Source organism: Strongylocentrotus purpuratus, unplaced genomic scaffold, assembly GCF_000002235.5.
Source record: "Strongylocentrotus purpuratus isolate Spur 01 unplaced genomic scaffold, Spur_5.0 spur5_scaffold_2, whole genome shotgun sequence".
Taxonomy (NCBI): Eukaryota; Metazoa; Echinodermata; class Echinoidea; order Camarodonta; family Strongylocentrotidae; genus Strongylocentrotus; species Strongylocentrotus purpuratus.
Genome location: NW_022145605.1, coordinates 6,383,723 through 6,410,311, shown reverse-complemented (window position 1 = coordinate 6,410,311; position 26,589 = coordinate 6,383,723). Strand labels below are relative to the sequence as shown.

The 26,589-nt window shown below is 37.8% G+C and overlaps 1 protein-coding gene and 1 non-coding gene across 2 annotated transcripts in view; both read right to left on the bottom strand.

Moving 5' to 3' along the window:
• LOC577459 (pre-mRNA-processing-splicing factor 8) overlaps positions 1-26,589 on the bottom strand; it is a 51,295-nt gene that overhangs the window by 17,443 nt on the left and 7,263 nt on the right. The window contains exons 2-27 of the mRNA XM_030991507.1: positions 25,134-25,338; positions 24,290-24,458; positions 23,270-23,434; positions 22,522-22,737; positions 21,783-21,995; positions 20,983-21,108; positions 20,500-20,605; positions 19,810-20,000; positions 18,626-18,745; positions 17,752-17,941; positions 17,159-17,278; positions 16,422-16,556; positions 15,739-15,948; positions 14,986-15,102; positions 14,291-14,497; positions 13,618-13,781; positions 12,955-13,081; positions 8,882-9,074; positions 8,141-8,328; positions 7,152-7,316; positions 6,788-6,861; positions 6,249-6,395; positions 4,946-5,156; positions 4,278-4,394; positions 3,138-3,385; positions 266-445 (exon numbers count right to left, since the gene is read on the bottom strand). Of these exons, the coding sequence (XP_030847367.1) occupies positions 266-445; positions 3,138-3,385; positions 4,278-4,394; positions 4,946-5,156; positions 6,249-6,395; positions 6,788-6,861; positions 7,152-7,316; positions 8,141-8,328; positions 8,882-9,074; positions 12,955-13,081; positions 13,618-13,781; positions 14,291-14,497; positions 14,986-15,102; positions 15,739-15,948; positions 16,422-16,556; positions 17,159-17,278; positions 17,752-17,941; positions 18,626-18,745; positions 19,810-20,000; positions 20,500-20,605; positions 20,983-21,108; positions 21,783-21,995; positions 22,522-22,737; positions 23,270-23,434; positions 24,290-24,458; positions 25,134-25,308 (4,274 nt within the window). The 5' untranslated portion in view covers positions 25,309-25,338. The remainder of the gene's footprint in view (positions 1-265; positions 446-3,137; positions 3,386-4,277; positions 4,395-4,945; positions 5,157-6,248; positions 6,396-6,787; positions 6,862-7,151; positions 7,317-8,140; positions 8,329-8,881; positions 9,075-12,954; positions 13,082-13,617; positions 13,782-14,290; positions 14,498-14,985; positions 15,103-15,738; positions 15,949-16,421; positions 16,557-17,158; positions 17,279-17,751; positions 17,942-18,625; positions 18,746-19,809; positions 20,001-20,499; positions 20,606-20,982; positions 21,109-21,782; positions 21,996-22,521; positions 22,738-23,269; positions 23,435-24,289; positions 24,459-25,133; positions 25,339-26,589) is intronic.
• On the bottom strand, positions 19,231-19,413 carry LOC115926980. The gene has a single exon (XR_004065396.1). It is a non-coding gene; the product is annotated as a small nucleolar RNA SNORA23 (small nucleolar RNA).

The window sequence follows — 26,589 nt, the reverse complement described above, 5'->3', positions numbered from 1 at the left end:
TCCACAAATCAAGTTATAACTATCATTCATTATTCGCAACAGGGTCAATTTATAGGAAGACACTGTCATTGCAATTCTGGATCGTACAAAATGATATCTTCAATGAAAATACATCTCTTTCATAGCTTGGCATAAACCTGTTTCTTTAGGCAATGAATTTCATCTCTCAGATTGAGATGTATCTGTAGAGATTGTGTGTCATACAAGTTACAGCAAAAATTCTTTCAAGACAGAAATGAGAGTACATTTCATCTCTCACACTCACCTGTTTTGAGCATTAGCCTCCTGTCTTTTGAGTGCATACTCAGCCCACACTCTCTGTGAGTCAATGAACTCACTCTCCCATGGCTGGATGTAGCGGTAGAGATTGGGGATGAGCTGATCTTCATCGTGACTCATACCAGACCTGAAGTGAGTGATGCCAACATCTGTCTGCTTGGACCACCTGGGGATAAAGAAACAAAGTGCAATTTACAGAATATGCTCGTTTGCGGAAGAGAAACAGTGGATGGTCATACTAATCCTCCTTAAATGTCAATATAGGATTTTATAGTACTTTACAAGTACAGTACAGTACAGTACTTTCCTCAAGGGGGGAAAGGGAGGGCAATTATTATAGGCAGGTGTCTTTTCTATCAAGGTTTTTGCATGTATTTAAAATTTTCAGTGACATATATTATCCAAGACTTTTTATCAAAATAATGACTACAAAAAATTTATCAAATTACCTCATAGATATACTGTTTTTTCTTTTGCAAGCCCAAGAAGCTTCAATGAAAATGATGCCTCCGCCAAGGAGCGATTTTACAAACCTTACCAGAGGCAATTTTTATGCCTCCGTTACGAAGTAGCCGGAGGCATTATGTTTTCGGGTTGTCCGTCCGTCCGTCTGTACGTACGTCTGTACGTACGTACGTCTGTACGTACGTACGTCCCGTTCTCGTGATCGCGTTATCTGAAGAACCGATTGATGGATTCCTGCCAAACTTTGGTCATGTATGTATCTTGCAGAGCCGATGAACTGAATAGATTTTGGGGTTACGAGGTCAAAGGTCAAAGGTCACAGGGCTCATTATGTATGCAAAAACAGCTCGTGATCGCGTTATCTGAAGAACCGATTGATGGATTCCTGCCAAACTTTGGTCATGTATGTATCTTGCAGAGTCAAAGAACTGATTAGATTTTGGGGTCATGAGGTTAAAGGTCAAAGGTCACAGGGCTCATTATGTATGCAAAAACAGCTCGTGATCGCGTTATCTCAAGAACCGAGTAATGGATTGCTGCCAAACTTAGGTCATGTATGTTACTTGCAGAACCGATGAAGTGATTAGATTTTGGGGTCACGAGGTCAAAGGTCAAAGGCTACAGCGCACATTATGTATGCAAAAACAGCTCATGATTGCGTTATCTCAAGAACCGATTGATGGATTGCTGCTAAACTTAGGTCATGTATGTTACTTGCAGAGCAGATGAACTGATTAGATTTTGGGGTCACGAGGTCAAAGGTCAAAGGCCACAACGCACATTATGTATGCAAAAACAGCTCGTGATCGCGTTCTCAAGAACCGATTGATGGATTCCTGCCAAAATTAGGTCATGTATGTTACTTGCAGAGCCAATGAACTGAGTAGATTTTTGGTTCATAAGATCAAAGGTCAAAGGTCATGGGCTCATTATGTATGCAAAAATAGCTTGTGAACACATTCTCATTAGAACTGACAGATGGATTACTATTAACTCAGGACATCTTGCAGAGCCAATGAACTGAGTAGATTTTAGGGTCATGAGGTCAAAGATCAAAGGGTCATATATGTATATGAGAAATTGCTTGTAATCACGATATTCTGAGAACCTGTTAATGGATTACAATTGAACTTGAATTCGAAAAATGTCTTCTGTTTTGGTTTGTAAAATTGCTCTATGACGGAGGCATCATTTTCGACTGCGTGCAGTCGAATTCCATCTAGTTAAAATTCAAGTTTGATTGTAATCCATCAACAGGTTCTCAGATAATGCGATCACAAGCTATTTTTGCATACATAATGAGCCCCACCACTTTTGACCTTTGAACTCATGACCCTAAAATCTAATTGGTTCATTGATTCTGCAAGATACCTACATATCTTGAGTTTGATAGACATCCATCAGTTCTAATGAAATTGTGATCACAAGCTCTTTTCGCATACATAATGAGCCGTGACCTTTGACCTTGTGACCCCCAAATCTGTGTATAAGGCGCACCCCTATTTTCAACATCCCCCCCCCCCCCCCCACAAAAAAAAAAAAAAAAAAAGGAATGACAACTGTGCACATTAGAGTTCCTGTACGTATTCACTGAGCTCTGCATTAAAAGGTGCAGAGATTTGACCATATCACACTTTACGTCATTGAAATACTGCAGCGGTTTTGCTGCGGCTTATATGAACAAGGCCTTTGCATTATTATTCTTGAGCTGATGTCATTGATGGCTGACATGAACGTTGTCATAGACTCAGCAATCCTGGTAGATTGTGGAAGGCTAATCCACAGCTTAGGTACAGAGAAGTAGAAGGCTCTGTAGGCCCAATCAGTGCTTCTAAGAGAGTATGTCAGTAGGGCTTGATCTTTTTATATGAAATATGTGTACATGTAGTTGGTTATACATGGAGTGAGAAGGTCAGAGTACCACAAACCTGCTTCAGAATTAGTTTATTCTCATTGCATATCAATGTAGGTAAGTTGTTGATCATCATTAGCAGAATGGTGCTGGCTTCAATATCTTGTCACTGCAGTTGCAGATCCAGGATTCTCTTCGGGGGTGGGGGGGGGGAGCGGGGGGTTGTTTGGTTACAACATTCTAAAATAACACTGATGCCCCCGTCACAGAGCCATTTTACAAACCAAAACAGAAGCTATTTTTAAAATTCAAGTTTGATTGTTATCCGTTAACAGGTTCTCGGGATAACGTGATCACGAGAACCGGAGGTACGGACGGGCAACCAGAAAACATAATGCATAAAAAAAAGGCATACAAAATATCGAAGTCACTGCACAAAAGGATGGAGTGGATAAGGTAAAAGGAAACATCGAGATAATAGTGATGTAAACATGACAGCTTCTAACGAGCAAGGAATAGAATCCAATTGAATGAGACATACCTGAGATCTGACTGTGGGATGAGGACGTGACCCATGGAGAGCATACCAAGACCTCCCAACTCCTTGGGGGTGTAGAACACCACCGGAGGGAACCTGCTGGGCATCTTGGAGTTGAGACCGATCTTGATACGGGTCTGGATCTTGTTCTCACATTTGACCAGAAGGTCCAGGAGCTCTTGGGTGTTGACAACGGCTTCTCTGAAGTAGGTCATCAGACCGATCAGGGCTGTGTTCCACTTGTTCACGATCTGAAGGAGAGTGGGGGAAGGGTATGGTAATTAATATTGATATACTTAGTTTGAAACTGTGACATTGCTATAGTCGTCCCAAAGATAAATTAAAGGAAATAATTAAAGTAATAATAATAACAATAATAATAATATGATTATTTATTTAGCGCCGGTATCTGCCAGGCTCCGACGCTCATGGCGTATTACATATTACCCTGGTTGTAGCCGAGCTGCTAGATTAACGTCTTGCGAGTAGTGACTATGATGAATTTTCAAATGGTTTTACAATAAAGAAAAGACAGGAGAAAGAAAAAGAGCAATTGAGAAGGTAGAAGTGGAGTAATGCATCAACATGTAACACACTAAGAAGCTAAAGGATATGTTTTATCGTGTGTAAAGAATGGCCAAATACAACTTCATCAAGTACAGTTGTATTTGTCTTCCGATCTAAAATTATATGAAGGGCAGAGTGTTCTTGTGTCTCAGTCTTTTTCCAGGATGACATGGGTAGGGAAAAGCCCTCATTATCCAACAATGCATTCACTGAGGTTACTATAGCATTGCATCGAACAGTACACAGCATCGGGTAGGCTGGGACTGTAGATACCTGCAAATGCATTACTTCCAACCTGCACCAATCCTCCCCTTCCTTTTATTATCATATCGGATGAATTGTATAAGAGACAAGCACTAACAAAGTGAAGAGCAGAATAATTTTTTCAAGGGAAATGCACAAGATTCTATAAACTGATGGTATTTCCATTTTTGCAGTAAATCAACATGTCCCATCAATATCATGGCACTAATAGCAAGTCCAGGAGTAAGAAAAAGAGAGAAAAAGAGAGACTGAAAAAGAGAAAAGAGAAACACAGTCATAAAAACATAATAAAGAGAGCATGATCTCCTGTACCTTAGTGAAGGTAGTAGAACCTGAAGCCATGAGGATCTGTCTGACTCTGTTGTGGAACCTCTGCAGGGATTCATCATCTACACGCAGGAAACACTGAGCTGTACGCTCTTTGGTCACCTGAGGAATATGAAAGGGAATGAAAAGATGTTTATCAAAGTTTCTAGATTTAGTCTACAAATCACTTTGCACCAAAATCTGATTAAAGAGGTCTTGTACTAAACCATGTCATTACTAACACAATAAACTTTGACAACAACCTACATCATTATTTCAAACTTCAACCTACTAGCACTGATCACAATCAACACCCCAAACCCCAAGTGTATTCATCATTGCTCCCAGAAAGGTCTGAATATAGGAGAAACACCCACTCAAGTTAATTACGTTTTGTATTTCACCTGTCGTGTTTTAAAAGAAATTATATATAACCTAGTATTTAATTGAAGAACTCAATTAAGGCAATGTTCTCATTAAAAGGGTGTGTGGAGGTTACTTTCGCACAACATTCTGTCATTACTCTTCAAACCTCATGTCACTAGATCACAAACATTCTTTTTAATCTAAAAATTCACAAGTACCCTCTGCAGACGAAAAAATGTCGAATTTTGCAATGACCCTCTACATAGAAAATATTACACAAATTTTCACCATCAAGAAAGAACCCATACCTCGTTTTGAAGGTTCCAGATACCATCCTTGTGCGTGAACTCATCGCTGGTGGTACGGCACTTTGGTAGGATGCGACACTCAAAGCCACTCATGTTGAAGAGCAGGTTAGGATTATCCTTGCTGTAGACAGAGACAAAGCTCTGCTCCCACATGAAGGTGGTGATGGAACGAGGAAGACGATTCTTCATGTCCCAGAAGACAGCTCGTCCCCTGAGGAAGAAGAGGAGAATGGATTCATTCATTGGACAATTAAAACTGCTTTAATGATGAGGTAATATAACACCAGAAATGTTAGTGAATCTCAGAAGTGACCCCAATTCATGATCGTTAATTTACAAGCTAGAATTCTTATAATATTTGAACAAGTTTCCTGCGAAGAAAAATCTTTGTAAATACTGCAATAGTGCTTGTTTGTATTGGGGCTGGAAAAATTTCTAGCTTACCAGAGTATTGGTTACCTAACAAATATATTTAAACAATTATATATTGGAGCCATTTGGTTGAGCTTGGAAAGTCAGGAAATAAGGAAAATAGAACAGATAGTAAATAATTCAATTTACTTGCACTTAGACTTGTCAGAACAAGCATGCTGAGCACAACAAAGAACTGTTTTGTGAGAACCTGAATTTATCTTACAAAATGCATGTAACTGGTATATCTAAAGAGAAATACTTAGAAATAAAATGTATCAGCTAAGATTCCAGGCTGATGAAGGTGGAAAGCCCTTCATCATCCAACGATGCATATCACTGATTGGTTTGTTTGATATAGCATTGCTACGAACAGAACACAGCATGGTAATACTGCAACTGCAGATAACAATGCATTATACATTTCAAAAGCCACTTAAGAGAAACAAAGTAAGCACAACAACTAGTGAGTTGTGCCTACCCAATATGCTCACATGCAGAGTGGATTATTTCAGAACAAATATGCAAATGTCAGTGAAAAATATGTATACAATTTCATTCTTGCATTTGAACAGTTATACAAAATTCAATAAAACGTAGATACTGTAAAAAGAGAAACAAGTGCAACATGAAACTTTCAAAAAGTTGTAACCAACACCAATTTTTGCTGAAAAATACTTTCATGAATATAATTTTGTTTAGTTTTGTGTCAGTTGTGATTCAATCTTTCAAGATTCTGAACAATTCAAAGAATTCATGGAATAGTCGAAGCACAAGAAAGTTTCTGGTTTTACAAAACTGCATATTGAGAGCCAAAGGGGCTCTACTTTTGTAATTCAAAGCCCTTCAAACTTTCAGCAGATGATATATTGAGAAATGACTAGATGCTTACAGATTGACATCATGCTTCATAAGTCTCATCCTTGCATCTCTTGGCCAGCATTTCTTGTTGTTATAACCCACAATGTTCTCATTGTTAGGATCGGGATGCTCCGTCAGGTAGCGCTGGATCAGATCACGGGCTTCTTCTGCTGTGAACCTGTGGCAATGGAATGGAAGAGGTTTACACAAGGGGGGGGGGGGTGTTTCACAAAGATCCTTAGTCAAACTTAACTCTAAGTTGGACTTAAACATTATGGAGAGCCATTTGTAGCCTTAAAGTGAAATATATTAAAAAGAAAAAATTCCAAGTATTTTAGACTTTATAAATTCCACATCAAGAACATGTAATCTCCTTGATAATAGAAAATATGAATGATTTGAATCAACATTTTGTGCCTTTTAAAATGGTTTAATTTTACATATGCATTGGAGTAAAAGAATTCAAGGACCGTCTACATAAAGCTTGGGGTAATGACTGTGATAATACTGGAGACAGAGAAGTAAATACTTTTATCTTGGAACCCTGAGAGCTAATTCGAAGCAGCTTACCTGAAGAAGATATGGACTTTGTCAATGTAGCGCGAGTACAACCTGATGGGATGGTTGGCCTCTGTGACTACATCCTGTAAAGTGAAAAAAAGATGAGTATTCAGAAAAAGTTGTTACCAAATCTGTTACAGTAATCCAAGCAAAAAATTACAATTAAACATTCCCACCGTTAATAAATGAAATGGGGTGTAAGTCTTCATGCACATAGGATAAACAATCAGTGTACGAGAACCACATCAGACGAGACATTGCATAGATTGGCGATTATTTTTCAACTACAACAAGCAAACACACATTGTCAAAATAAAAGCTCAGGGCATATTTTGCCAGAGTAAATATCTATCAGATCACTTAGAGTACAAACCTGGAATTGCAAGAAGTCATTAGGCATCTGCGGTGGTCCCGCCATCTCACTGGCCCTGTGTAGACCCAATGCTAACAGGTCCAGGACCAGACCATAGAACTGGACGATGAAGGAAGCAAACTGAAGACCTCGGATGATACCGTAGGAATTGGTGTGATTCATGTCCTGGAAAAGTAATTTTCAAAAATTATTTTACCCATTGAAATCTCATTTGCATATTTTCACACTGTGCAAGAAGCCATACAATGTTATTCAATCAGATTTGCTGTTGTAACTGCTTGTTTTATAAAAAGGGCCATGATAGCATGACTTTTGGTTGCCCAATATGATTTTGTGCTGTCAATGGTACCACGTCAAAACTTGCTAAGCCTTGAACTACAGGCTACAGGAGGAAATTATATCTGGAAAAATAAATTCCTTTTAACCATCCTTGAGATAAACATCAATTGGTAAATGTTTTTTCTTGTGTCTCAGTCTTTTTCCAGGATGACATGGGTATAGGTAAGCCCTCACCATCCAACGATGCATTCACTGAGGTTACTATAGCATTGCATCGAACAGTACACAGCATCAGGTAGGCTGGGACTGTAGATACCTGCAAATGCATACAGCCTACATTCAAGCAAGCAGACAGGCAGGAAGTATTAATATCCATTACAATATCTAATAGTAAAAGAAAGAGTATTATATAGGAGTACCAAAAAATAATGGGCATTGGCACATGGCTCCAAAAAAAAAATTCCCTTTCTTCTATTTCTTTTTGCACGGAGTCCATATCAAGACTTCTGAGGTCTGTTTGAATGGTATTCATAATGGTCTGCATGAGTCCCTTTTTTAATTTTTAATTGGGGGATTCAGATTTTGGGTGACCATTTGTCCAAGGCACCAGTTACAATCAAGCCCTGATTAAAAACATCTTCACTCACAAATAGTAAGATTTTAATGGAAAGGTTATGGAGATGGTCCAGTGATTGAACAGGATATGATACCTTGTAGTTGATGACAACGTTGTTCTTGGCAGTCATGTAATCAGCAATGTTATGATCTACGATGAGACGTAGCAGTCTGTTGAGTAGAGTCAGATCTATCTTCTCATAGAGCTTCTCATAACGAGACTCCATCATGACGTTACATTCTCCTTCAGAGGAGTCCCATACGTCCTGCAGATTGTTGATACCTGAAATGATATGATGTTAAACATTTTCATAAAAGCATACGGTCTAAATTTGAAATAACTGCAAAGAAAATGTTAACAAATAAAAAATGTGTGAAATAACTTAAATGATTGTGTAACATTTAGAAGCTTGCATGCAAATTACCTCATACTTGAATTTAATTTGCCACAAAGACATATAGAATCATCTCCTATTAAATAGGTTGGGGAGATATGGAAGTCAAGCCCAGCAATTTAAGAACATCTTAAGCCTTCGTGTAAGCAAAAACATTAAATCAAGTTTTCTTTTCTTTTAGAATATAAGCCATATTTGTTAGATGGCATTCTCATGAAGGGCTCTTATTAAATGTTAGATATAAAGCAACAAATGATGCCTACAAAGCCCTGACACCAACAAGAATGTTAACTCTACCTACAGCCCGGTCCAAATATTAATATCATATGAGACAAGAGGATCTTATCCCTCAACAAGGATTTAGAACCCGTTTCAAAAGATGGTAAGGTAGTACAGTATTAATGTCATCTTTCAAAATTTCCAGTAGGTAAGAACTGTTACCTTGACACCACTTGTAGACAAGGAGTGGAGGTGGTTCAGTATCAGCCGGCTTGATCCAGGGAGGGAAGAGACGTCTCTTGTCTGCTTCATACCAGAGATACTGATCTAGGTAGGCATCAGTGATCTTCTCTAAGGGTTCTACGTCATATACAGGAATCAGATGACTGTACAGGTCCATGAACTCTATACCAACCTGGTAAAATGAGGTGAAAACAAATAATTGTGAATAATTTAGACTACCTGCACTTACACTTGTCAAAACAGGGGGGTGTTTCACAAAGATCCTAAGTTGAACTTATCTCTAAGTTAGACTTGAAAATTATGGAGAGCCATTTGTAGCCTCAAACTAATTTCCAAGATTGTGAATGGTGGCATGGAATGTTATATTCTCGGCGACTTTAACTATAACATGTATAATAAGAGAGAATCAAGAAATGTTAAAACTTGGTGTAATCAGTATAACCTGAAACAGATAATTGACGATCCTACCCGAGTTACTGAGAGTAGTTCTACATTGTTAGATTTAATTCTAACTAATCGACCAAACAATGTACTTGATAAAAATGTTGTCATTCATGGTCTGAGTGATCATAGACTAGTGTATGTTGTTAGCAAACATGTTAAACCGAAAACTCCAGCTAGGATTATACATACAAGAGCTTATAGACGGTTAAACGTAACGTTATTTTGTGAAGCATTATTAAATGCTAGAATGGAATTTATGGAAGGAAATGATATTGAAATTGAATGGAATAACTGGAAGACTAAGTTTGTTGGTATTTGTGATGAACATTGCCCTAAGATTTCTCTGAGGGTTAGGGGTATGAAGACAAAATGGGTCACGCCTGAGTACACTCGATTGTGCTATGATAGAGATGCACTCAGGAAGAAAGCTGAAAATTCAAAGGACCGACGGGATTGGAGTCTTTTCAGATCCTGCCGTAACCATGTCAATAATCTAAGAGTTACTTTGAAAAAGTCTTTTTGTCATGAACAAATAGTTCAAAACAAAAGGAACCCTTCAGAACTTTGGAAGATGCTTAAACAAATTGCCCCTACTTCCAACAAAAGCGTTCCCAATACTTTGAACCTTGATGTAAATTGTGTTAATGAGTATTTTACATCTATTGGTAGTCTGCTTGCTGCCAGTCATTCCTATGTTGAACCTGTGATCTTGTCATTATCTCAGGACTCTATTCGATCTGTCTTTGAATTTGATTCGATTTCTGAGGATTTTGTACGAAAAGAATTGCACTCTATTCAGATTAATAAGGCAACTGGCCTAGAAGGGCTTAGTGCACGTCTCCTGAAGTTGGCCACACCCGTTATTTGTACACCTATTACTCACCTGTTTAATCTTTCTCTGCAAACCAGCCAAATTCCAACTGACTGGAAGCAGGCACAAGTTACCCCAATTCACAAGGGTGGGGATAGGGACGATGTTAGCAACTATCGTCCCATATCTGTTATACCGTCGATTATGAAAATATTGGAAAAGGCAGTTAACGTGCAACTTCGAGACTATCTGTCAGATAATAATCTCCTAACCCCTCACCAATCTGGATTTAGGAAAGGTTATTCAACAAACACCGTACTTGCATTTTTGAGCAATTATTTGTTGACTAACATGGATAAAGGTAGAATAACTGGAATAGTCTTTCTTGACATACGAAAGGCATTCGACTCTGTTAATCATAGATTATTACTAGATAAGTTAAAACTGTATGGCATTACGGGACAAGCATTATCATGGTTCGAATCATATCTTGTACACCGGGCGCAGTGTACCTCCTTGCTAGGTAAAAAATCTGACGTGCTAAAGTTAAAGTCTGGAGTCCCCCAGGGATCTATATTGGGGCCCCTCCTTTTCACTCTTTTCATGAACGATCTTCCATCAGTCATCGAGCACGGTAAAGTGATTATGTATGCAGATGACACTGCCCTTATGTACAGTTCTTCAAATCCAAGGGAAATCGAAACATGTCTTAATCATGATTTGGATTGTGTGAGAAAGTGGTTAGAAAGAAACCAACTTACCCTGAATACGGACAAGACATGCTTCATGATTTTTGGAACACCGCAGAAATTGCTGAACTTGCAATACACACCAATCGCAATAAAAGTTTCTAATGTACCAATCAAGCAAGTTCAAAGTGTAAAATATCTGGGAGTTTGTCTGGACCAGCACATGACGTGGCAGGATCATGTGAAATACACTTCAAATAAAATTGCCTCTAGGTTGGCCCTACTTCGTAGAGTCAGGAAATATCTCACAATCGATAGTGCCAAACTACTTGCCAATTCACTTATCCTTCCTTACTATGACTATTGTAGTGTTTCATGGAGTACTTGTAATAAAAGAACAAAAGATATCTTGATTAAGCAACACAAGCAGATGGCAAGAATTGTCCTGAAAATAAATACTTTGATTCCCACATCTGAAATGTTTAGTACCCTGAGATGGATTGACATGGAAAAAAGATGGGAGTTCAATAAAAGTAAATTAATGTATGATGTTATGAATAATAGTGCCCCATCATATTTATATGATATGTTCACCCTGTCCGCCCATACTCATAGATACTCAACAAGGAATGCTGACAATTTGGGCGTCATTATTCCAAGAATTAAAACAGAATGTGGAAAACGTGCCTTCTCAGTTGATGGTGCTCTTCAGTGGAATAGCCTACCCCACTCAGTTCGAAATGCCCCGACCAAGAATAATTTTTGTTCTCTCTATTTTAAGCAGCGATCTTAAAGATAAATTTGCCTTTCTCTCTTTATTTATTTCTTTCATGAATATTTACATAAATTTCTCAATATAATAATTTGTTAAAATCTAAATAGATCATTGATAATAATCAGAGTATATTGTTATCGATTTGAAATTGCTCATTGAAATTTATCATTCTTACTACGGCTTTGTTTCATTATTCACTCTTACTCTTTACTCACTTTCTGTTAAATGTAGCTATGTATTGATGTTTTCCATGATGTTTATATTGTTCAAGTAGTTTGTTTCTTCATATATGTTCATTTATGTACAGGGCCCCCTGGAAAACAGTACTTTGAATACTGACGGGGCTACCCTGTTAAAATAAAACGGAATAATAATAATAATAATAATAAACTAAAATATATTCGAAAGCGAAAATTCATGTATTTTAGACTTTTCATAAATTCCACATCAAGAACAAGAAGTCTCCTTGATAATAGGAAATATGAATGATTTGAATCAACATTTTATGCCTTATAAAATAACTTTTACAAAATATTTTCATAGATGCTAACAGCTTTCCATAATTGTTAAGTCCAAGTTAGAGATAAGTAGGATCTTTGTGAAACACCCCCTAGGCATGTTTGGAATAACAAAGAACTGTTTTGAGAGTTGTGACAACCCGATTTTATCTTACAAAATGCATGTAACTGGTATATCTAAAGAGAAATACTAAGAAATAAAATGTATCAGCTTAGATTCCAGGACAATGAAGGTGGAAAGCCCTCCATCATCCAACGATGCATATCACTGATTGGTTGGTTTGATATAGCATTGCTACGAACAGAACACAGTATGGTAAGGCTGCAACTGCAGATAACAATGCATTATGCCACTTTGGAGATAAAAACGAAGCAGACACAGTCTGCTGTAAAATAAGGTGAAAACATATATCATGAAAGCCAAAATACATGTTATAACAGAGATTTTCATTCGTTTAGAAGAAAATGGCTAGGAGTTATACTGATTTACTTATTGATCAAAATATAAATACTGTTTGAACTGACAAAATGAAAGTAAACCTATCAAAACTTAACCAAAAACACAAAAACTATAGAGCTCCAATACAGATATCTACTTGTGGGACCACATTATTTACTGCTTAGCCATTTACTTCATTATTCTACTCAGTTACATATTTATTTTCTATCAATACAAAAATCATCATATGCAGTCGTTTACAGTCAATATAAAGTTTCTTTGGATTATGTGTGGAATTTCTTTTCTCATCAATACCAAGAACTTGAAACTAACTCAAACTATCATTACATAAACCTGTGACCACCAGAGTACTTACCTCTTTGAAGGCACGCTGGGTGAGCAGATGACGTTTGATTCTACTGAGGGCTTCATGAGGATTGTCATAGGCCTGTTCTATAAGACCAAGCTCCTCTCTCTGAGACTGGTTCAAACGACTCTTCACACTAGACAAGAGGGAAATCATGATACATTGGGTTCAGTACGATACAAAAACTTAAGAAAACAGTGAAATTCAACAGCCTGCTTTCAAGAGATTGCTAGCTTTTAGCCAGAGTTTAAGACTTCCTCTTTCCTAACATTAATCAATTAATTTTTTTTTTTTTTCTTCAAGCAGGTTTTCCACAAAAAAGCTTGTGCACTGTAGATCTTCAATAAAAAGATGATGAAATTGGATAATTATTTGTAATGAGATTAAGTTGCATTTACCAACTTATTTTCATTTATCTTCCAATTGTGTATAGTTTATCTCAGTTTTAATAAGAGCAACTAGTTTCAATCTCAATGTGACAAACACTTATAAAGAATAAAGTTTCACAAATCAACTTTTCATCTTCTATCTCAGTTTCATTGTAAACTTGGGAACAATAAAATCAAAGTATGTGCTGATAGAGTAAACAAACTGTACGCCATTGTTATTTGTGGTCTGGATATCATAAAGGGTTTGAATATCATGCCACAATGAGATTCCATCTCAACTCACCTGTATGCTTCCTTCAATCTCTCCAAGGCGAGGATGAGTAGCTTGGTGTCGTGTTTGTAGGAGAGAGGAGGGAAGGGGATGGGTGAGAAGCGACGACTCTCAAGCCAATGCACAGTGGTGGTGTAGATGGCTACGGCCTCCTCAGCTGTGATGTATGGACCATCCTGTGGGTTAGGGTTAGGATACAATAAGTCATGGGTATTAATAATTTGGAATAAATAATTGAAAAATAATTTCTTTAGTTCATCATGATTGTAATGTCTGCCGAGAGCCAGAAAGAAATTAACTCTAAGTTACAGGATATGAGTTAATGGCCATCTGGCTCTCAGCAGATTAAATCATCACACAATATGTACATTACTGGCAATCAGGACAAACAATCAATACATAAAGGTTTTGACATGATTTACAAATGAAGGTAAGCAAATGATAACTATATACATATATATATATATTGATTTATTTGTATACTAATTCACTGTGCACATGCTACAATGGCAAAAAGCAAAAGTAGAAAGTCCCCTTTTCAATTCTAGTTAAACATATTTGTTTTGCATTGATGGAAATGAACAATATACAAGCCAGAAGCATTGGAAGATGGGAAAAGCTGATAAAATCAAGAAAATAAATGCCATGTCATCAATTAAGAAATTAGAATTCAAGTAGAACTAACCTTCAGGTAATTGTGCTGTCTCTCCTGCTCTGCCTTGAGATAGAGCCTGGTGAGCCTTCCTAAGTTCTTCTTGCATACAGTCTTATCCACTGTGGCACCACGCCTGATCCTCTCTCGGTTGTAGTGAGCTGTGTTTGTCCACCAGTCTGCCTTGGACTTGACAAACCTCAGGATCATGTTTTCAATTGGGGTGGGCAGGCCTGGTACCTGGAGGGGCAGATGTAATGATCATAAATCAGTTAATACTTTGTTTTTGTTATGTTTGTAAGCCTCAACAAATAAATAGCCTTCACCCCTTTAAGCTCTACTTAATCTGTTGTGACTACTGACAAAATAATTGGAAAGTTCTGATCTTCAATATCAGATTAACCCTAAATAAACTCCTGTTTCAATAAAACCTAAGATCTTGGCAATTTGACCATTCATTCTTATCTGTCATTTCTTTATTGTGTATGAAAATTTGGATAAATTTTAATATAAAAGACATCTACAAGTATACTAATGGCAGTAAAACATAAAATAAAGCATCCAAATAAATAAGTGTCCAAGCACCAACTACCCATCTCCAGACATAAAAAAAGAGGAGTGCACATGCCTGAAAATAATGAATAAACAGTTTACATTACATTATAATGACAGCCATTCATCTTATCTCACAATGGAGCCTATTTTTCATTGATAAAGTTTGCTCTTACCTTCCAAGGGATATTAGCCTTCCAGCACCTCCAGGCTTCACTCAGATGCTGCAGGATGGTCCTGGCCTTGTTCTGCTTGATACCTTCAGGCATCATATCAATAATGTCATGCATCACCTGCAACAAAACAACATTATTCACTATAAATGGGACCGAAGATAACGAAATTGTAAATGAGACCTAACGTATTGCACATTGCAAATGATGTTCAGAAAAAGGTAAAAAACCTGTCTAAACGTTATGCAGGTGGATTTTGTTTGTCCTTGTGTCTCAAGTCTTTTTCCAAGATGACATGGGTAGGGGTTAGCCCTCACCATCCAACGATGCATTCACTGAGGTTACTATAGCATTGCATCGAACAGTACACAGCATCATGTAGGCTGGGACTGTAGATACCTGCAAATGCATTTCCGATGTCTCCAAATTTAAACTAAGTATTCATTCTTCTTATATTGCTTTAAAATTTAAATTCTTTTCTAAAGTATTATTTTTTATAATATTACACAAACAATAGCCTGATAGCTAAGAAGGCCATATAGAACACTCTGGTTAGATATTACATGAGAAGCTTGGACTTGTATCTATCATAGACTTTATGCAAATAATTCACAACCTCACAAACAAGAATTCGTTAAAGTTAGTGGAGTGACAGATGACAGAATGAAGGGCATTGAAAACAGAAAAGACATTCCAAGAATCTCCCTGGTTATCAATGGTAAAGTCTATCTGAGGGTCATTTCTCTGGATACTCACCGATGCACGCAGCTCCAGATCGTAGTGACTCTCCACCCTCTGTTTGGTGACAGTCTTGGTGACACCCTTGGAGTGACGTCCCTCAAACTGCCTGGAGAGGAGGTTGCCCAGCCAGCGTTCTAGCAGCGGGGTGACCCCACGCATGAAGAACACCCACACACGCCAGCCAGGAGCCCATATACCACACCCTGGTCCTTTCCCTACTGGTCCCTGTTGGCAAGAAGACACAACATCAATCAGAATGTACATATTAAATGAAGCTCAGAAATATGCAAATAATGCATTTCCGATGTCTCAAAATTTATCACAAAGTATTCCTTCCTCTCTTGTTGCTTATAAACTTTAATTATCTTCTACTTTATTTGTATCATAGTACACTGACAATAACCTGGATGTTCATTATGACATAAATTAGAATGTATGGGACAGCAATATAGTGCCTGTATCCATTACTACTTAGTCCATTGAGAGCAAGTCATTTGAAGACGATTATTCAATTTCAATTAAACCTACATGACCTACTGACCACCTACATTTCATCAGTAAATCTATACAAAAAACAGCTGTTTTGCTGTAAATGCAAAAGACAGCTAACTTGAGTTACAACTTGAATCCAATTAAATACAATCAAAAATGTCATGCATGTTAACACCTTACTTTGTCAAAGTAATACCATAACTTACGGTGTTAAATCTGTAGTAGATGACATGTTTAAGATCTTTACACATCCTGATCTGTCTCATGAGCTTATACTTGTATCGATACATTCCAGTCAGCTGACCAACATGGGCAAAGATATACTGGATTCCATCAGCCAACTGCACAGAAGATATTTGATAGAAGCATGGATTACTCATTTATAATGTACAACTTTCAAAAAACAAAATTATTGCAAAATTTCAATTGTGACAATGAAATAAAGCTTGTGGTAGGGTTAGGGCTATGATTGTGATTGGTTTGGCAATATAGTTGGGTCCATGGTTAAAGGTAGTAAGATCACTCTTGCAGAAAAGAGCTAAGATAGACAGACCATGTATTGGTGTACATTTTTTGAGACAACCATGCATTAGGATTGTCAAATCTATATCTGAAGTAGGTTTACTATTTATACTTGTCAAAAATAAGGGTGTAATGCATTCGCAATTCTTTAATCGCAAAAATGAGCAACCTCGTCATGTTTGAGTATATGATTACATTTTTAGTATAGTGATATGTATCAAACATTAAGAAAGGATATCATAGTGGACCGATACATCAGTGAACATACACTGTCTATGATAAAACAGTTGAGAAACCAATCAATAAATTATATTCACAAGTACATTATAATTGAAACATTTCTTTAACAATTTGATAAGCTGATGATGATGACAGAAACTGACTGAACATTTTTTTTACTAGTAAATGGAAGCATTCTTACCTGGAAAGCGTCAACATTGCCCAGTCTGTACTGCACATGGCTGTCGACCACCAGCTTGGTCAGACGCAGGATCTCACGACAGAGATGGAAAGCGTTTCCAAAACGGGACTTTTTACGCTCCTGTAATTAAAAATAAACATTAAATAGACAAAGAATGAGGATATGCTTTTCGAAAATTGTTAGGACTGTGAATTATAGTGATTTTGACAGTTTACAGATCAGGACATAGCAAAACAGACACATATATCATGTTCTTGTATACTATTAGCTTCATATGTGGCTGGACTATGTTCAATGTTTACCTTATTTGGAATGATCAAAATTTGTGTATGATTCGCAAGGAAAACTGAGCACAGCATGCCACCTACCCATGTCAGTAGTTAATCAGCAGCCGTTAACTAAAAGGGGGTTAAAAAAAAACTTGAATCCTCAATACTTCCTACTCGGCTACTGAAAAGATATTTTCTATTGCCTATATAATTTCTGCATACTAATATGAAGTCTGAAACACAAAGTATCAGCCCAAACTTTTAGGCAATTCACAATAGTCTGACAACTGAAATCTCTGCATCATGACTGACTGACTGACTGACCTTGGTTGTGAGTGTTTTAACAGGTTTGAGGTTGAAATTGTAGTCGAGATGAAGATAGTTGAGGTTCTTCCTGTGGATGAGGAGGTTGAGCATGTTGTACCCCTGACGACAGACCTGGAGACCCACCTCTACCCAGTCCAAGCTGGTCGCCTGGAAGAACTTGGTGGCCTTGAAAGACCGAAAGAGGTACCTGATAGGGTATACAGAAACGGTGAACTGATGCATTAAAGACACATAGTAGTGGGCTCTCATGGGAAATTGGACACCACTTGGATGTTTACTCAATAAAAGATGTTTTCAATCACCAGGATAAGCCTTCAGTCTTGTGACTAACAGCCCTCATGTAAGGCTTTGCATTTTCCACCAATTGCCCCATCTGGAAGATTCATTATCTTACATTGTGTCTCAGTCTTTTTCCAGGATGACATGGGTATGGGTAAGCCCTTGCCATCCAACAATGCATTCACTGAGGTTACTATAGCATTGCATCGAACAGTACACAGCATCAAGTAGGCTGGGACTGTAGATACCTGCAAATGCATTTCCGATGTCTCAAAATTGATTACGAGGTATTCCTTCCTCTCTTGTTGCTTGAAAATTTTAATTATCTTCTAAATTATTTTGTATCATAGTACACTGACAATAACCTGATAGCTAAGGAGGCCAGAGAAGCATGTAGAAAGCTCCGGTTAGATAGTCCACGATACGCTCAGACTTGTATCTATCATAGGCTTTATGCAAACAATTCACAACCTCACAAACAAGAATAAGTTCAAGTTACTACTGAGGATCTTGATTTCACACAAGTGATTCATACACTATCATATAAACAAGAGTAATCTATCCAATGATGTCACAAGAAAATGATAATTACCTCTTCTTCTGTGATTTTGGTGGTTTGTGCTTGAGAGCGTTGAGGACATAGATCTTGAGGAGCTTCTGGTAGGAGACACGCACCTTGACAGGCTGGCCGCTGGGACAGTGCTCACGATACCTGGTAGGAAAGGGAGTAAGGAGGTTGCAATCAAAATGGTTAATGTGCATTATAGTTACATCATTCACAACATAAAGCAGATGCCTTTCTGGTTCCAAGCTGACAATATATTATTGGTTGAATTACTCGACAAGAGGTGGTAAAGTATTTCAAAATAACCCTGAGGCAACGCTTGAAAGCATTAAGGACATAGATCTTGAGGAGCTTAAGGAGACACGCACCGTAACAGGCTGGCCGCTGGGACAATGCTCACGATACCTGATAGAACATGGAACAAGGAGGTACAACGCTTACAGACATGTGCGGCTTTGGTATTCAAGAACGGTGAATGTGTTGTATAGTTACATCATTCACAACATACGTTAGTGGTTTTTTTTTTAATGTTTTTTAGCAACTCATAACCATTGAATAGAATTTTGTCTCTTGGTCATAAAACCATAAAATGGGACCAAAACCGAACAATATGGGGAAACACTTGTAAAAGTGAATGTCTGAGGATTTGGAGGCCAGTGAATGTTTGGCAACATGAGATGTCACATCATTACACTGGTACTATGTACCTCTGTATTACTCTATGGCCAGGTGAGGTGTACAGAGGCAGCCTAACAAACCAACAAAACGTTGGATGTCAGTCTGCACGACAAGGACATGTCCTAGAATGTTACCTCTAGCCAGTCAATGGACAGGTCATCTGCTGAGAAATATGATTGCAGGGCCCTCAGGTAGAACAGTATTAATACTAATAAGGCTACCCTGTGTTAACAAAACATATCATTAAGTCAAAGCCTTTCTAAGCTGACAATATTCTACTGGTTAAATCCCAATTACTCTTAAATCTTTACCCCATTCAGAAAAGAGGAGGTAAAGGACCTCAAAATACCCCTACCACCCGAGGGCAAAATCAAATGAAAGAAGTGTATATTAAGAGCACTTGATGCACTAAGAATGTTCTTTAGCCCCTCCCCCACCCCCAACAAGAAGTGTTATATTGCAACTTGTTATTCATTTACAAGTGAGGTTTTCCAGCTGCAGTTTAATGTATGAAAAGGGGCTTAATAACTCACCATGTCTTGACCAGTGGTATATCCATAGCTCTCCTATGTCTACCTGATCTCAGGTTGAAGGGTCTTGGAGCCCAGAGCAAGGCGATCCCGTTGGCTGTGTTGTCTGTGTACAGGGGACGTTCCTGGAGGAAGGGTTGTACGTAGTCAGGCAGCTCAAACTCCTCATCATCGTCAGGCAGAGGGTCGACATGCTGTAACATGAAGAAAAGATGCAAAGCTTTTAAAATTTGAAAAACGGTCCCACTTGTTTCAACCTACTGGTTCAGAGTTACTTAGTCATTCATTTCAATTTATTCACAATTCATAATTACCCATAGAGTGAAGTGAGATCCCTAGTTTTGCAAATCCTTTTGGTCCTTAGTGATCTCAAGACTGCACTATGCCCCTCAAATTTAACTTGGGACATAGTAAAAAATGTTAAGATCACCTTTGTTAATAGATTTAGCAATGGCATTGAAAGTAGTAAATAACCTTGATAAACTTTCTTACAACACATAGTCCCAAGTGTCATGCCCAGACCCATCGCCCATGGCATCTAATAACTCCCAAATGAAGTCTCGCTTTGCCATGCAGTCTCGTGAACAGAATAAGCTTACAGGTATGTCTCGATTAAGCATGTTTTTGATTGAAACTAAAAGAAGGGAGTTTCCCATGTGAATACTGAAATAAGGTATGAAAGTTATCGTTTACCTTGACTGCATGTCTGTGAGAGATAGGATTGATGAGAGGATCAAAGTAGAAAGCTGGTAGATCAGGATCCTCTGTCTTGATAAAGACTACTGGTGGTGTGTGGTACCTGAAACATGGACAAACAAATACAAAAAATAAATAACTAATACTTTTGTATAAAAAGATTGTAAAGGGAAAATAAGTTTGAATTATGATTTTAAAAGTATGTATGAAGTATCAGACAGAAAAATAACTCATTCATAAAAAGAAGAAACATACCACAAAATGGGAAAAGGTCAAAGTAATGTCCGTAAGTTGCAATGCAAACTTATTATACTTTTCACTTTCTACCAGGTACTCTCCAGCTACATCTGAATCAAGAAGTGGTATAAGTTGAAAAGGGATTAATCTATTTAATCCAAGTCAAGTTTAATCCACATCAACAGAAATGCACAATCATTAAACGACATTCCAAGACGAGGTACCACAATGTTCTATTCTTACCATGTAAGATGCACATAGTAGGGTAGGTTGTTGTACAGGTATGGGAAGGCTATCTTGTACTCTGTTCTGATCTGCTGACGGATGATGATCTTGTTCACATCGTTGAACTCGTTCCAATCCTCATCCCTGTGAATAAAAATGAGTGACATGATATGATATGATATGATGCAGGGGTATGACAACCTGTTGGGACAGTGTCATTTTAATTCTAAAGGGTCCCCATCAAAGTCAAGCTTAGTACACCTATTCCATGGCTAAACAAGCAGTGTCTCTTGTACCCCTTGTGGCAGAGGCATTTCAATAATGCACCACTTAATATAATCCGTTCAGAGCCAGAATGTGTTAAAGTATGCGAGTCGCCGCCCTTCTGGCTCCAAACAGGCGATATGTCAATTACTGGTAAAACCCCTTCAATGTAGAGGCAGCAACAACAAATTCCACAGACAGATCTGCTGAAATAATCTGATGGCTTCAAGCACTTTATGATCCTCAACATGAACACTTCAGAAATTTAAAGATCACACAGAGTAAGGAATCATGTATGAGTGCCAAATTATCATATGATAGGGATGATATTAAAGGAGGCGTAGCATGGCAAATACGCCATCTACGACTTCTTTTGGACAACTGCACGTAAACGAATGGACTTGATTAACGGTCAGCGAGCGCTAGCGTTCGCAAAAGAAATGTGTATGTTGCCACGGGAAAGACACATAGTCTTGTCATGCTACACCCCCTTTGAATAAGGAATTAATAATGTAATACAGAAAGGAGAATGGAGCAATTCAATTTGAACTCACTGAAGGTTAGCATCCCTGACCAGAGGTTCAAACTTGGGTCCACCTGGGATGGCCATGTTGAGAGCCTTGGAGGTGAAGAAGGACTTGAGATCAAAGAGATAGAAGTAGTTATCATCCACCAGATCAGTCAGGAGCTGGTTGGCCAGACGGTAGAGGGTCGACATCACCGGCAGGGTCATGTTCCAATTCTTGTAGCTGGTGCCGTTGACCATCCTGTATGGAACAGGAGGAAAAGGAAGGTCTTAGCATTCAAATGTGTTAACCCGTTAACTGCTGAAATCTCTCAACCCCATAGGTTTAATACAGGGACTACCAGTTCCCACAGGCATTAGGTTAAGTAAAACGTAACAGAAAAAGGCATCCAAGACTCATGGGCGTCAAATATCTACTTCTAGACCCCCCCCCCCAAATTTCATAATTCAAGCAGGGGCTCATACTTTCTCAATTTCCAAGCTGAATTAGAATAAAGGGGAGTTATTGCTCAAATGGTTGACAAAGCTCGAGAGCGATTAAAAAAATGCCATTATCTCAGTTAATTAACATATTCACTTGGTTAAATTTGCTCTACTTTCCATTTTAAGAAAACCATATTACATTAGATTTATTTTAAACTTATGACATCTGAATGCTTTGAAGGCACATTTAAGTGTTAAGTGTAAAGCGCCATGAGCCAGCGTCAGAACCTGACGGATACCGGCGCTATATAAATAACCATATTATTATTAGTAGTATTATTTACTTTGAGTCTTGGAGAGGCTTGTGATCGTAGAGCCACTCATAGACCGGAGAGTCTTCCTCTGGGTCCAGGTCCATCTGGATTGGTTCCAGGGGTTCCACATCCAGCACGTTATCAGCGTAATCCAGGGGAGGCTCCTCATCGTCGAAGGGTGGGAAGCGCATCCTCTTGAAGTGACGACGATCTCGCTTCTCCCTTCGCATCATGATCCACATGGAGCTATTAATCAAGGTGACATGAACAATCATTTTGTTATGACCAAGTGCCAGTACTAAACTAGAGTTTTTCCTTCTTAAATTTTCTCAAAATTCTCAATGTCTATTTTTCCAATGTATTTCATCATTGCCAATAATTTTCATCGGAACATGGCAAATATAACATTTATAATATAGTTACAAGGCTGAGAATGGAGTTCCCAAGTCAAAAATTCCATGAAATATTTAAAACAACAGGTGATTTTTCTCATCATGATTTTTATTTTTTATATCAAACATTTATCAAATGTATATTTTCATCCAAGAGAAGATACATGAAACTATTTGAAATACCATGCGGGGTTTTGTTTTTTTTCTTACAAAATAATATAATTTGAAATATTTTGCAACACATAACACATGTTGAAATATTTTGACATGTGTTATGAGGGAAAATCACAAGTGGCTATTCCACAGTAATTACTTGAACTTCATCAGAATAACAGTATCTCTAGTTAAAAGTCATCTGGCAAATTCTACATTGATTGAGAACTTACCCCCATTGTGCTATGAAGCAGGGTTCAATGACCCTTGGTACCTCATTGACGAAGGAGATGGCCCCTGTGATGTGATAGAGGACAGACACATCACGGATCTGTTCCCACGGCATAGGCATGTTCTCCATCAGCTTCAGTACAGCATGGGGCATGTACTTCAGGGCTCTGCAAGGTGAAGAATTTGGATAACAATGTTAACAATCTATCGAAAATCTGTTCATAACATTTCAGGTGCACAAACATATCCTTCTGCAAATGCAGTATGATTGTCAGGAAAATATCATAGACCCAGTGAAAGAAAAATTGACAGGGTTAAGTTTGTAATCTTGTTATTTATTATTCATGTCAGGGGACTATTATACTTACAGGTTTTTTAAACTTCCCTTTTAGTCTCCAATTTCTTAATCCCTGAATTTTAAGATTATGATTGTCTCATGTTACTTTTTGTATATATATTTCTTTATGCTTTTATGATTGAAATATATGGATTGAATTATATCTTTTACCTCTTCATCTATCTTTAGCACTTTATCCTTTTTGTATGTTTGTTTGTTTAATGCAATCTTCTTCTTTTGGTGGACTGTTTAACCCTTGGCATGAGCTACCATATTATTTTTTCTATTACTCACAGTCCTGAATATTTAGTTTCCATCTACCATTATGATTCCAGAGATTTTTTCTGATTTTCAGTGTCAGATGACAATCATGAAGTCATCAATAAACTTTTGGAGCAACTTCAGAATACCCAACCACAAAAATTGACCAAATGTTTGTAGTTAACCAAATGCTTTACTAATGAAGCTAATTCCCAAGACTTCAGCTTTTTAAGTAACACTAAACCTAATCCTAACCCCAACCCTCAGCCACACTTTCTTTTGTCATCGCAGGAATCTACTGTTCTTTAATTTGCTCATTATCTCCAACTATGATGCAACAATAGCTACAAATTCAGACAAACATTTAAGAGCATAAAGAACAGTTTATCTAGGAGCACATTCTTCTCACCATCTCAACACTTACCCAAGGTAGACTCTTTTGTCATGACGGAACTTTCTGTTGGTCATATCACCGTGGTCACGGATGATTTTCCTCACATGTTCCGGGGGCATATCCTCCTTCTGGGCATCCACAAAACCAAACTTACGCTTCTCAGCATAGCGTTTGGATTGCAGCTGCTGCCATTTGCGAGCTGCAAAAAATAATAATAAGAGAATTATTACATCCTTATTTCACTCAAGCAATGAATCAATGATTAATATCAATAGTGTTATAGGCACCAAATTACCCAGATGCCATGTTTTTATTAGTAATGTCAAACTCAAAATGCAAATGGAAGGAAAATTGAACCATGTCCTTTCAATATAATTTGTGATGACTCTTTCTGACTACTCGTCACCTGCTTTAAAAAAAAAAATTAAAAATATTTGAGGATTGCTGAAGTATAGAATTGAATTGCCTTGACATAAAGCATCTGAAGCATTTTATCACTGAAGTGAAAAAATATTGAACATGAAATCTACATTTTTGCCACCTAAACTGTGCCATTTACCCATATTCATAGCACTACGAGTCTTTATTTCAGAAACAGATAAACATAATCTACACACCTAATTCCTGTACATTCATAGACTAAACTCTATAATCAGTCTTGCCAACATCATTTCTTATACAGTCAAACCTGTCTATAGCGACCGCCCAAAGGAAACACAAAAAGTGGTCTTTGTAGACAGGTTCCTTTAGTACATGTTTCAATGAGAAACCATTTTCAAGGGGAAAAAAATGAGCTTGTTGTAGACAGGTGGTCTTTGTAGACAGGTGGTCACTAAAGCAGGTTTGACTGTTATTGTACATTCTGTTTACATACCCTTTTCTTGCAGCTTCTCCTCAGACATGTAGCTTGGTACCTGTGGGGGCATCTGTTTGACCGCCTGCTGCTGCTGCTGTTGCTGCTGCGGTGGCTGCTGCTGCATAACCTGTTGGGGCTGGGCATAGGCCATGGGGTGCATCCCCAGCAGAAATCCTGGGGGCGCTCCTGCCATGGTTCCTCACAAAGATGCAATGATTGAGCTCTGTTTGAACGACAAAATGACACATTCAGTAAAAAATAAGAATTGCTGAGCTACAAAGTATTAATGAATATACATATCTATGTTTCTACTTAGAACTTGAGTCAAGAAACATTAAAATGTTATTTTATCAGGGTATCAAGTTCCCATATTAATTATTAGACCCTGATTCATTAGTCAGTAAAACTAAGCATCTACAGTGTACTTACAGACGTGCAAGTTGGGCATGATCCTGTTCCCAACTTAATTGTTTGATCAATAACAAAACAACAAAACCTTTATTTATCACAACAATAAACAATGTTACAATTTGTGAGAACACAAAATCAGGATCCGGACTATATTGGTAGGCAAATTCATGCAAAAAAATATATTCAAAAAATTGACTTGAAAACACATCACACAATTAGTCTGAACCGAGTCAGGAGCAAATTTGAAGAAATTATATTTTTAAATGTTGTAAAATAGGCCTGAGTCATGTCGGGATTTTCATAAACCGGGTCCCGACGGCGTTGCACCGATCGGGACCCGGTGTCCCGAAATCAGCTCGCAGGATTTGTCACTTGCCTCTATAAAAAGCGCATATCATCAGTATGTCCCTTAAAAGTGACTTTTTTTATCAATCAAATAAATCAACACATGCATACCTCGGCTCAGATCGGTATATTCTTCCATTTGACATTATTTTCATCCATGATTGGCGATGTTTAGTGCCATTATCGCGCCTCTAAAAGTAAAAAAACTGGGGCAGAAATGGAAAGACAACATTCGAGCCGCCATTTTGATTTATGCAGGTTGAATACATCTGGTCAAAAAATATGAATGTAAGAATAATAAAACGGCTTTCTTAAAAATTCTTCTGTACAATATACCGATCATATAATATTTTAAAGACAAAATAAATATTTATCTCTTATTTTAAACATCGCAATCGCATGCTTTTTTTTTTTAAAGCTGAAAATTACTTGGTAATCACAAGAAGTTTCGATATGGATAGCTGTTGCAAGGCAAGTTGAGACTAGTCTCGGAAAAATGCGCAGTGCTCCTCGTAATTAGCTGTAATGCGTGCCAGAACGAACCCAAACAAAGACGTGATCGTAACGGGAAAAAAATCATTAAAAACTACGAGAGCACAATTGGAAAGACAACTACTGCTCAAAATTACCATAATCAGATAGATAACTTGGACAAAGAATTTAATAATCGCCCAAGAAATGCCACAGAAATTGTGATAATCGAGGAGTAAAAAACTGG